The sequence below is a fragment of the Centroberyx affinis genome, unplaced genomic scaffold (assembly GCF_046629955.1).
Source record: "Centroberyx affinis isolate AG114_WGS23_722 - 3 ecotype Tasmania unplaced genomic scaffold, CSIRO-AGI_Caff_v1 ptg000369l_1, whole genome shotgun sequence".
In the NCBI taxonomy this organism is placed as follows: Eukaryota; Metazoa; Chordata; class Actinopteri; order Beryciformes; family Berycidae; genus Centroberyx; species Centroberyx affinis.
In genome coordinates this window covers 457,156-469,714 of record NW_027279040.1, presented here as the reverse complement: position 1 = coordinate 469,714, position 12,559 = coordinate 457,156, and the positions used below count along the sequence as shown (strand labels likewise).

The 12,559-nt window shown below is 41.9% G+C and overlaps 1 protein-coding gene across 1 annotated transcript; it reads left to right on the top strand.

Moving 5' to 3' along the window:
- The first annotated feature begins 1,856 nt into the window (after positions 1-1,856).
- Positions 1,857-9,396, top strand: stk33 (serine/threonine kinase 33). The gene is made up of 12 exons (XM_071515838.1): positions 1,857-1,973; positions 2,541-2,654; positions 2,795-2,899; positions 3,091-3,229; positions 6,080-6,165; positions 6,973-7,060; positions 7,356-7,431; positions 7,570-7,682; positions 7,862-7,947; positions 8,038-8,307; positions 8,672-8,761; positions 9,181-9,396. Exons 1-12 carry the CDS (start codon positions 1,857-1,859, stop codon positions 9,394-9,396), a joined length of 1,500 nt encoding a protein of 499 aa, XP_071371939.1.
- Positions 9,397-12,559: the final 3,163 nt, after the last annotated feature.

The window sequence follows — 12,559 nt, the reverse complement described above, 5'->3', positions numbered from 1 at the left end:
ATTTTACTTGGTTACTTGGCTACTGTGTATAGCTGTGAATCTATCCAGGTTCAAGTGCAGTATTTCTCGAGTTCATTTGGGCCCAGGTCTGATGATTTCTGGGTTAACTCTGGTCTGGGTTTGTGGTTGGGTATAACTGGGGAGTTTTTATAATTTTAGGTTGAGTAGAAGTTATCGAGGAGAACTTATAGGACCCCTCAGATAAAGGTATGTGACCCATTTTGGGTTCCGACCTGTAGTTTTGGAATCACAGGTCTACATTGTAGGGAGAGAACTCCTGGCTTGAAGCAATTCAAGACCTGTGTCTCTGTTGTGACCCATTTTAATGTCAGACTTCTCTCCCGGACCTGACCCTGATATCCCATTTCCTCTGCGTCGAGGCTAAAGATAAGACGCGGCCATCTTGGAGGCACCTGAGGTGCGCACAAACTCCCGTCCTCCGTGTTGTGAGTCCCCAGTGATACACTCATCACATGCCTCTGTCTCCCACAAATGAGCTGTGATTGAGGTGATTGGGATTTCCAGAGGCTGTCACAATCGTTTTGATTAGAAAATAGACAGGAGATAATGGGAGAGACAGGCCTGTTATGAGAGCCCTGTCAGGGCTAAGATAATGCACCAGAGTGAAGAGGTTAAAGACACCGCTTCCTTGTTAATAATTAATTGCTGTCCGTGTGGTGGATCCACTTCACCGCTCCCAGTCATCACTTGATAATTGCTTTACATTTAATTTCGCTTTAGAGAGTGTTTTTCAAGCTGGGTAAATTGTGCTTAAAGTTAATATGGGCTCAGACAGAGACAGCAGTTTGGTCATAAACCAATGGCAAGATGACAAGGTAGACTAGGGAGTTAAAGACTGACTCTGTACTTTATGATTTTTTGATTTTACTCAGCTAGCTTAAACAGTATCTTTTCAATATATGGCATACCGTTTAAAGTAAATGTTAATGTTCATGTCTTTGTGACTAACAGTGCTAACTTGTACTAGAGATTTCTGTTTTGTTAAGTATTATTGTATTGTATTATTGTATTTTGAAATTTTGGCAAATTGAAAACAAAATATGCACATCAGTGTTCATTTGGAAAATATATTTTTCTGGAAAGACTTCATCCTATCAATAGATTGGCTAATCTGGCAGAGGGATATTTTCAGTTGGCTAGGTTATTGCTGAACACACAAATAGATGAAGTCGCCAATGTGTGTTTGAAAAACTTACTGGTGAGGTGCATAGTCTATGGCTCGGTTATGTATTGTTGTAAATATGTGATACCAACTTACTTTACACTCTGAGTGGAGACATGTTTATTAATGATGTAAAGCATATTTTCAGTGATTATGTATTACACTCAAAAATCTGCTGCCAGTGCCATGATCTCTTTACTGTCCTTTGCTGCTGGAATTCTTAGGTACAACTTGCATTCAGTGTGACCAGTTTGGGTGTAAGTTGCCTTCAGGAGCAGACCTGTTGCAATGGGAACAGTGTAAGGCCACCTACTGAGGTGGCTTCCGTCTGACTGGCCTTAGGTCACCTGAGTTAAAGTGCCCTTCATCCATTCAGGTGAAAAGAACACAACTTCGATTGGCACTTGACAAAGAGTGATACACTGAAAATCTAATCTATAGTAAGGACTGACTATAAACTGGCTCATGAAAGAACTTACTGTAACTACAGCATTATTTCTGGAAAATGATCCTGTGGTGTGCCAAAGAATAACAAAGCAATAATGACCTGATCAATGGTTTATTGTAATGGAATGGTCAGACTGTAGGCTTGAGGCATTAACATAATATCAAGCAGTCCCCCCCTTGTGTATAAACCTTCTAGTTGAACAGTCCCCCTTCTTTCCATCTCTAGATGACACAAGCAGATGTTAGTGGAACAGACATGAAAATGGCCTGTCAGCGCACCCGAAGGAACAGTCCGGAGAGGATGGTGCCTCACACCCGCCTGAAGGACGATGCTGACCTCAAGGTATAGAGAATTTCTTATACATCAGTTTACCCCACAATCTCCTCCGCTGCCCTAGGGGCAATACTGAAGAAGCCACACTCACTCACTGGTGACCTCCATAGTGTACTCCATCTGCACTAGAGGAGGATCAGACTCCACTTTGCTCCTGAATACGCCCCCTTCTCTAGGGAATTTGACTGCTCTCTTTGCCAAATCCAAAGCAGTCAGTGCTCAGCCTTGCATGCGCACAGATAATGATCAAGTTAATTAGACCTGAGATTGAATGAACTGCGGCAGCAACTTAATCATTTGTAACTTGATTAGAAATACTATATTCTGCAGCTCCAGAGACTGGAAAACTTCCCCTTTTTTCAGAGCGCTTGAAAACTAGGATCTACTTCAGAATTCAGGTCTTGAGTTAATGCGTAATGTGTTTGTAATCCAAAGCAGTGAAATTATCCTAAACTCCTAAACTCAAATATCCCTACAAGCTCAAGGAAAATCCTGTACTGTCTCTGACTGTTTGAGAGTTCACAGAGCAGATGTAGATTGCAAATCTATTAATGGTTTCCTTTGTTATCCCCACAGCAAATATACACAATTGGAAGGAAATTGGGTCAAGGTAGCTTTGGGGTCGTCTGTGAAGCCACCCATATTGAAACGCAGGAAAAATGGGCTATTAAGAAGGTTAACAAAGAAAAGGTGAGTGCATTTGAGATTCCACTGGGAAGCCTATTATCTGATGTCATGAAAAGAAGCGAGGTTAAAGTCTGGAGAGAAATAAACAGCATTCCCATACCTAAGCTGAAACTGCTTTAACTGTTGCCTTCCTACCACTGCAGGCAGGGAGTTCAAAAGTCGAACTGCTGGAACGGGAAGTAAGCATTCTTAAACAAGTGAATCATGCTCACATAATACATCTTAAGGAAGTCTTTGAAACACCAAAGGTGAGTCTTGCTGTCTTTTTAAGTACCCAAATCCAAAGAAAGACAATTTAGAGAGCAGGTTTAATGTAATGCATGTGGAAAATATCTCAATCCAGTAGTATTGCGTGTGTATGTGGCTATGTATAAACAACATTGATAATCACATACAGATTGGCCCTATAGTGAGATGCATTGTCTCTGCTCTGCTCTAGAGGATGTATTTGGTTACTGAGCTGTGCGATGGAGGTGAACTGAATGAGCTGCTGCAGAAGAAGAAGTGCCTCACAGAGGAGGAGACGAGGCATATCATCAGCAGCTTAGCTGAGGCCATCGTCTACCTGCACAAGAAGGGTAATGACATCTCACAGGTTGACATTCTCACAGTGTTAAAGGTGACTTTATGTCTCACTGTTGGGTATCATAGAAAGAACACCATCATATACATCTATAGAATTATTCAAACAACACCTATATTATAGTTCAGACAGTGTGTTATGAGTGAAATGGGATTTAGTTAATTGGCAATATCATAGTGCCGTCATTGTACTCAAATTGTGTTGCCCTCATTGACATGTGATAATCAGTGAGATTCGGTGCCATTATGGCTCTCAGTCATTACAGAAGCCCAGCTTATTTTAATAATGAGGTCATAATGAACAACTGCCAGGGAAAAAAGTTGTACACATTTTAATTGAATCTGAGGGGTTTATTTGGAGATGCTGTTTCCCCTTCTAATGGTGAAATCTGTAGTTAGAGGTAATTTAGGACATTGCTTGGCAATGAGACACCATTACATGTGGCTAATGACTCATTTACAACGAGCTGGGGAGGAATACTGATTAATAGGTGTATTTTCACATGAAAGTCCCTCTGTGCTGGTTTGCCATACCTCTATAGTGACTAATGATACCAATGAGAATGTGCTTGCTTTAAATTAGGTAGCCAGGACCCTTAAAGCTATATGAGCAGTCATGGTCATGAAAGTTCATCCCTCAGCTGGACTTGATGGGAGTTTTGTCATATTATCAACAATCTGTTTTGCTTACAATAATTACATAAGATGGTAATACAGCAGCCCCATGGAAACAAGGCTCGCCATTTCATGTAGGTGTAGGCCAGAAATGAAAATGAAAAAAGTAACCAGCCAGGGATACACATTAATTCAAGGGGAGTCCGGGAAATGTTCCTGCAATAGGACATTTTATAAAATTCAGCTTTTAAACTGTCATTTCTAATAATTTTTGTTAGAGGGATTTCAAAACTTAACTTAATATTGACTCATAATACAGATATGGAGTCATCATATAGAGTTGCACTTTTGTCAATGGCTTTTCAGTCTGATGGAGACATGCGTTTGAATTAGTTTGCTTAAACAATGTAGATTGAGTTCCTCCTGCCAAAAATTCTTTCTATGTCTTGATTGAGCTGCTGGAGAAACATCCAAGCCATAAGACAAACTTGCTCCATGGCATGCAGTCAGTTTCTGTACATGGATTATATCTCAATTATGTGGTTGAATTTTTTAAACCACAAACGGAGTGGACAGTGAGTTGAAAATAATTTTAAAAGACTTTTAGAAAATCTAAAAACAAACAACCAAACGCTAAAGTCTCACCATAATGAGTTGTCTATTGTCAATAAAGCAAATATTGAGTCTCAACTCATAATAGAACGGTTATTAAACTGTAGATCTGATATTCCATCAAAAATCTAAGCATGGCTACTGAAATGTAATTGTGATTTTCCTCCTCGGGTATTTCAGTAACTTTTAGAAGAAATGCAAAAGTACTGAGCGTATTTGAAAATAGTTTATCTACAAATCTCAGCCACCAGCAAGTAGCGAAAACCACCAGGAAGTAATAAAAATAGAAAAATATGTTGGAAGTAGCTGATAAAGTAAGGAAAAAAACATTTTCTGGTCTTTGTTTTGCTCACATCAGTTGGTCCAACTTACCTTGCACACAGCTGCAACAGCATTGCATTGTGTAATTGGTTGCTTCAAACAGTGCACTGAAGAGGACTGCCCCGGGCAAATTGTATTTTTCCCCCTGCCTTCCCTCACTTCACTGAGTTTTGTTAACCAGGCCCTTCAGCCTGGGTCTAGTGTAAGCAAGGTAAACAGTGTTGTGTTTGTGTGTGAAGTGATTATGTGAACTTGACAAGAAGGATGTTCCTCGAAAATATTTTTTCGAAGCTGGGTCTCCAAATGAGTCACTTGTTGGGACATTTGGTGGGCAGATGGCACCTTTGGAGAGCATGACAAATTTCTGTGAAAGAATTTACAGGATGTTTCTGTGCCAATTGTTCCCTTGATACCTTAGTTACTCAGTCACTCTTGTCATGTCTTAGTTATCGCAGACCAAAGGGTTGGTGTACATACAGTGCACACGGAAATCAGTTTTATTTCAAAAGGATCTTGATCTGTCTTGACCTCCCTCCACATTAACATCAACAACAGCAGAAGAAACAAAATTGGAGAGGGTCACCATTCTTTACCCCTTTGACAAAAATCACTTAAAAGAGATGACTTTTTCTTCTATTTTATTTCATGTTATCTATTTTTGGTCACATTCATTGTTTTTCTATAATGCAGTGGAATTTACAGGATGTCCCTCACCTTTGCATCCTGTAAAAGTACTATATGTAGTGCAAAAGAGTTTTATAAACAAAAAAAGCGATAAGGATTATTGGGGTATAGTTTTCCCTCTATGTTCCATCACTGGTGTTACCACTTCCTAAAATTCTGAATTAAAGAAATGCAATGGCATTGTGCAGTGCCTCTAAGGTCAAAAGGTACGGATAGCACATAGTGAGTCTGCCAGCTATTTTCACATTTCATCAATTTGATGGCTTATCGTAAATTTTTGTCGAAATGCAATTTCATTCTACGTCATTGATAATACCTATATTATGGCAAGGGGAATAAAATTTTGTTGAAAATGAGTGATTAGATAGTTAAAATGTTTGATATGAACCTTGAAATGAAGGAAAACTGAAATGAGGCTCTGTGGCAGTAATTCTGAGTAAAACCATGCCTGAGGTCAAACTGCCCCTGGTGTTACTGTCATTTGGCATGATGTTAAGTCAGTTGTGCATTCCCTGGTGTTGCTCTTGGTGATATGGCAATTTATTCTTTCATGGTAAAACTATATGTAAACCCATTATGTGTCTGTAAAAGTTTTTTTTCCCCCCGTCTTTCAGACATAGTGCACCGGGACTTGAAATTGGAGAACATTCTCATGAAGAGTTCTCACCATGGGGACGATAATGATATGATCAATATCAAGGTGAGATGGTGACACAAACTGGGAAACGTTCCATTGCTGCTTCTCATCCATTCTCTGCAGGACTCGAGCACAAGCCTCCGATGGGCACTTTTTCCTCCTCCACCATCTCCCCTATATTCCATAAAAAGGCTTTAAATACTACCTCATTATGACAGACCCCCCTCTGGTCTTCCTTTATGGTGCTCCTTTACAAAGAGAGAATCAACCGTATCTTAAAACAAATTACCACCTGAGCACAGCATGTTGCGTGCATTGACAACGAGCCAGCCAAAGCAGATACCTGGTGTGCAAGCTAAAACAATGGTGGGCCACAGCATACATCTCTCTCTCTCTCTCTCTCTCTCTCTCTCTCTCTCTTTCTCTTTCTTTCTCTCTCTCTCTCTCCTTTTTTTTCCCCCTCTCTGTCTCACACACACACACACACACACACACACACACACACACACACACACACACACATGTGTACTACATGTACTATGTTGAAAGAAACTGTTGTCCTGGCACAGTATAAATGGCTTTTATCTCACAGGAGCTGGTCATCTCATCTGGATATTTTCAGGTTTTTTTTTATTATTAATAATGTGGTATCCCTTTGCAATTCTGCGGGACCCATACAGCCTTAACAGCTCATATTTTGTTATTCATCTAAATGGTCGAAGGCCAGTGTTTGTTCTCATGCTCTACAAATAAGCATTGTTTTTTTTTTATTTTCTGACAAAAAGGCAAAGGATTTAACACTGTTCTGTCGGTACATCTAAATCATGTTTATGTGTATTGCCTTTTTTCTGAGCGCTATTCTTCACCCAGGTGACAGACTTTGGATTGTCAGTGAAGAAAGGTGGTGTAGGGAGTGAGCGCATGATGAAGGCCACCTGTGGGACTCCTTCCTATATGGGTATGACACCTGTACCTCCTATACAAGACGCTAGAGCTCTATGTTTAAAGAAGTCTCATGGCAGGGTTTTTCTTGCCTATTCAGCTCTTGGCCACCTAGGTGGAAAAGTGAAATGTATATATTTTATATCTTTACCTCGCATAGGGTATTAAAATATGTCCTGCTCATGGCTATTCCTTGCTTTGTGAATCAATTCCAATAGCGTCGAATAGTCTGCAGATTTCAGCAAAACCCTACATGGGTATGGTGTGTGTGTGTGTGTGTATGTGCGTGTGTGCGTGTGTGTGTGTTTCAGCTCCTGAAATGATAAGCGCTCATGATTACAGTCAGCAGTGTGATGTGTGGAGTATAGGAATCATCATGTATATGTTGTAAGTACACGCGCACACACACACACACACACACACACACACACACACACACACACACACACACACACACACACACACACACACATATACATACATACACTGAATGGCTAAAAATATCTGGGCTGTGTGTCCCTGTAGGCTGTGTGGGGAGCCTCCATTCATGTCCAATTCAAAGGAAAAACTATTTGAGAAGATTAAGAAGGGAGAACTCAAATTTACTGGGCCCATCTGGGACACAATCAGTGATGCAGGTGACATTTCAACTCTGTTCTCATTCTTTAAAAAAAGTAAACCTGCATCAAAGAAGAAATAGAAAGTTAGCAACATGGAGTGTTTCCATTGGCATGTGCAGTAAAGGATAGAACGTAGATGATGGTAATTCAGATTGTTACTAACAAACTCACTGATTGGCTTGAGTCTGTCTCAACAGCAAAAAACATATTGATTTGCCTTCTGAAGGTCGACCCCGCCCACCGCATCACAGCTAAGGAGCTAGTAGATAACCCCTGGATTACAGTAAGGCGCTGCTTCTTCCAGCTGCATTCATCACCTTTACCAAATGAGCCACAGCAGGTGCTCATATGAGGTTGGTGCTTTGTCCCTCAGGGCGACACTAATACCCCCGCCAAACTGACCAATGTGCTGGAGATGATGCGTCATTTCCGGGACGACCCAGACGGGACCAATGGCCTGGAGCAGGAAGAGAGCGAGGCGGTCACACAGACTCTGGAGGAGTTCTCCCTCACTTCCCCCCGGGACGTCCTGGTACTGGAGCGCAGGCCGGCTTCAGCGCACAGCGACTGCAGGAACCTCGCTGGGCTCAGCCACGTGGGAGCAGACGGCAGCGGCAGCACCGCCTCAACCCCGACCCGACAGGTACAGTGTGTCTGTTTAGCCCAGCCACCTCACACTACTGTTGACCTGCCGAGGTGCTTTTCCTTTTGGGGCTCAAGAGTGTGTTTCGCTCCCAAAGGAACTCAAAGCTCTAAAGTCTCTACCAAACTAATGATTTAAGTTGCAGCCTGGTGGTACTCGAGCTGTCCATTACATCTGCTTACACGTCAATTAGCTCATGATAATGATCTTGTCTTTGACTAAAACTATCTCACTGAGTCTTAGATAACTTAGCACTTAAAGTAAGTTATCACCCTAAGGTTCAGCCCTTCTCCATTATTTAGGGTCAAGCCAGGTATAGGTCTCATGTTTCCCTTTGGGTTATCTCTGTAATGTTGGAATAAAGACAGAAGAAGCCGGTGGCTCCCTCCAGCAGGATGAGAGCAGCAGCATCGGCTGTGAAAGCCAGTTACTCCCTCAACCCCCTGCCTCACAGGTCAGTCGTTTAAAAGTACGTTAAACCTCTCACAACTCGGCCTTTTGACGACCCAAACCTCAATTTTCTGTTTGATTCATACGTTTTCATTTTAGTACCGGCAATATATTGCGCTGGCCGTATCCTGTCCTGTTTTATTTCACAGGTTGGGACATAAATATCCATAAAAGAAATATCTATATATCTGTATATATGTCAGACTTATTTTAAACCCCATGTTTTTCTTTTCAATTTAAACTGCCTTTGTGCTTTCATATTGCCATGCTTATTGCCTTTGATATTCAGTCACCACTAGATGGTGCCAGATTTACCTACTAAAGAAGATGGTGATGATTTTATAGCCGTGCAACTGTTGTTTTGAGAGGAATGTGTTAGTTAATGCTCTTATGTAAGATGAATGTGAGATCTTATCTCTGCAGTCCCATGCAGGTGTTAAGGCCTCCGGGCAGCCAAGTGCGAAGCAGCGCAGGCCGCAGGACAAGAGGGACTCCACTCCCTGCGCCTCCTCATTTACAGTTGTGCCCAAACCAGCCACTGGCCCAAGGAAGGCAGAAGCCCAGCGACCCTCCCCGTCCGGTACAAGCCGGAGCTGCTCCCAGAAACCAGCTGCCTGCCCCAGGACGAAGAAGAGCTAGGCCCCTGCAGCAGAGAACCCAGCCTCAGCGGTGCTGTGTGCCAAAGCAAAGGGCCCCAGTCTGAGGTGTTCCCCCGGCTGGGGCAAGGCTGCTGGACACATGATTACTGCTGCACAGCCAACTGTTCCACAGCTCCTCTGAAACCAGCCCAGATACAGACTCACCTTTTTCTATACATATATATATATATATATGACCAGCATAGAAATTGTGAGTTGAGTTTGTCAGATATTGCTGGTGGCATCTGCTTGAATATGTTTATTATGAAGCAGCATGCTAGAGTCAGTCAAGTAAAGAACTGACCCAGGAGATTTGAGAATTCCACATCTCATTTCTTATTAAAACTGTTGTTCGGTGCTTAACGTACCTCTACCTAGCAAGATATCCTGTCATTGTTAATCTCACCGCTCTATTTATATACAGTATGAATGTATGCCTTTTCCATATGAAAAATAAACTGATAGAGTCATTTGAAAATATAATTAAAACTAAAAGGGAATGTTAATTTATTACATTGGACAGAATTAATTATTTACTAGTGGTATACAGGGATGTAATAATATGGTCAATGTACTGTACGAGAATATTTTCAGCATCTTAATAGACATTTCTAAAGAGAGATTTTACAACAGAATTTGCCTTTGTCAAAAAATAGCTGATTGCAACTTGAAGATGTTTTTAAATCAGTAGTATTTAGGTAGATGTCTGTAGCTATATGTTCTGTTTTGCTGTTTTAAAACTAAGACATTTAAAACTATGTGCCAAATATCATAAACAAAGAATTGATGTACAAAAAAATGTACTCATTTTATGTTCAATAAACAGACCAAATACATATGTTTTTGATATTATGTGCTGAAATGCTGAGAACGCTCAAAACACATGAGAATTTACTGTATATATCATTTCACAACACCGCACTGAGCAATAGGGATTTACTGTATAATAGCTTATTCTTTTTTCTGTTCTGACCTCTCAATTCCAAAACGCTCTATATGCACTGACTGCACCCACTCGGTGTCAAAACAGAAAAACTGTCACACAGGCTGGTTACGCTCCATCTGAATGCAGAGGATTGGGACTGAGGGCAGCCACGGGTCTAATCTCGTTTGGGAGGCCATTGAAAGCAGTAGGAGCTACTTTGAGGGCACTGCCATTCAAGCACAGGTTTTTCTGCTGTAGAGAGAATAATCCCCAGCATAGATACAACATTAAAGTAGTCAAGCATAACACACAGAGGCTGAATTTCAAATCCACCCATTTGCATCTCGAAGTGAATGTGTGCCAACAATGGGGCCTAGTGTTCATGCACAGGCTGTGTGTGTTTGTGTGCGTATGTGTGTAAATATGCGTATGTGTCTGGAGGTTGCTCTTTGAAGCTAAGGACGAATAGCATTTCTCCCTTTGGGGGAATAGGTCATGGCCTTATAAGTGTGTGAATGTCCTCCTTTATCAAATACTTTGTCCAGGTAGACTTGCTGTCTTCATGTGTGATGCCACGTAACACGGTGACTAGGTACACAAAACACCTTTTCACTGCCTTTGGTTAGATTCAATTTGTATGAAACAAACAGCTGATGAGAATACACAAATTTAATCAAAAATAGTTTCAAATGAATGGAAGGGAACTGCAATATTGATTCAAGGTGTACAAAAGTTTGACTAAAAGATGATAGCATATGCCATGACTTGTATTTACTCAGACTAGTATAAACAGCAGATGGAGCTGTAGTGGGTTGCCGAGTTCATTTCCAGGAGTTGATTTGACAGGAGAACGCTGTCCCCAAAGCCTACTATCTAGTTCTGTGTATGAAGGTGTTTGGAAGTGGATGTGATTGATTGAGTCATTGCCCATTAAAATTGTGATGTGCATGTAATGTGTCACTGATTAATACACTGCATGGCTAGGTCTTGATGATTCATTCAAAGAAAATAACTGGTTAAGAAATGCAACATTTCAGCTGCTGTCTTATTCAAAGAATACAAATGTGATTTGTTGGGTAGAAAACTAGAAAAATGAGGGGAAAAAACAAACAAAAAAATAGACAACAATGATTCGTTCAGTTTGTAAAACCTCTTCTCCCTTTAGACCAGTGCACTGGATTTGCATAAAGTCTGTTTAGACAACCTCCTGTATGGCTAATGTGTTGTCAGAAGAGGAGATGGGATTTCAACATATGGTCCTCATTTTCTTGTGCCAGACTTTTAATTAATTATAGGAAAAGAAAAAAAAATCCCCAAATTGAATTGTGCTAGTGGAATGTGACCTACAGCAAATTATAGGAGCGCTTGTACATGCCTCAGGGTGGAAGAAATTTAAAGAGGCTGAAAAACATGAAGGAAAAATGGATGATCTGATGTCTTCATACGTAGTGACAGTAGGTTGTGAGGCTGATAAAGTATTGTCGCTGCTAAAGCCAACAACAGTCTCCACTTTTACTTCCATCACTTTGGCCCAAGCTACAGAGAGAGGAGGCAAGAAGGGAGGGAGGACAGAACAAGCTCGGCTGTATGGTGGGTAGGTTAGGGGCGTGAGTTTGGGACAAAGCATGGAGGCAAAGGAAATTAGAAAATTCGTCGGGATGGAACCAGGGATGCGCCCACCCCCTCTACCCCCCACCCCCCCTGACAGATGGAAGTAAGGATGGGTGGGTTGACGGGCTGCAGGGATTAAAACTCTCCGCAGCCCCTTTTTGGAGCCCGGGGAGAGCGTCACTCCTGCAAGGTGGGGTGCAGAGATGGCACTTGTGGCGAGAATCACGGGGTGTGTGAAGTGGGTGCAAGCCGGCTAATGTCAAAAGAGGTAAGGATGCATCCCCTCCCTCGGCCCCCCCTCTGCTCGATCCACCTTTATCCACAGAGGAGCATGGAGGGGGCTGCTGGGAGGGGGGGGGGGGGGGGATGCATCTCAATAACCTTAATAGAGCTCCCTTTAATTAATCAGCTCATCTGCAGAGGCCCGATACCTGCAGCTGAGCCCCCCCCCCCCCTCTCCATCCACTCCCCAAACACAACATCCTCACACTGCTGCTGTGACATTGTGGTAATGAGGTAACACAGCTACAATGTCATGGAAACGTTGTGGAGACGTTATCTGTGGGAGCTCATCACACATGCTGATGTTCCTGATCCCCTTCAATGTTTGCGTTACCTTGTGTGTGGA

Coding starts and splice junctions, on each gene's coding strand:
- stk33 (XM_071515838.1), top strand. CDS start 1,857: ATGACACAAGCAGATGTTAGTGGAACAGACATGAAAATGGCCTGTCAG. Junction 3,230..6,079: donor CGTCTACCTGCACAAGAAGG/GTAATGACATCT, acceptor CCCGTCTTTCAG/ACATAGTGCACCGGGACTTG. Junction 7,948..8,037: donor TAGATAACCCCTGGATTACA/GTAAGGCGCTGC, acceptor TTTGTCCCTCAG/GGCGACACTAATACCCCCGC.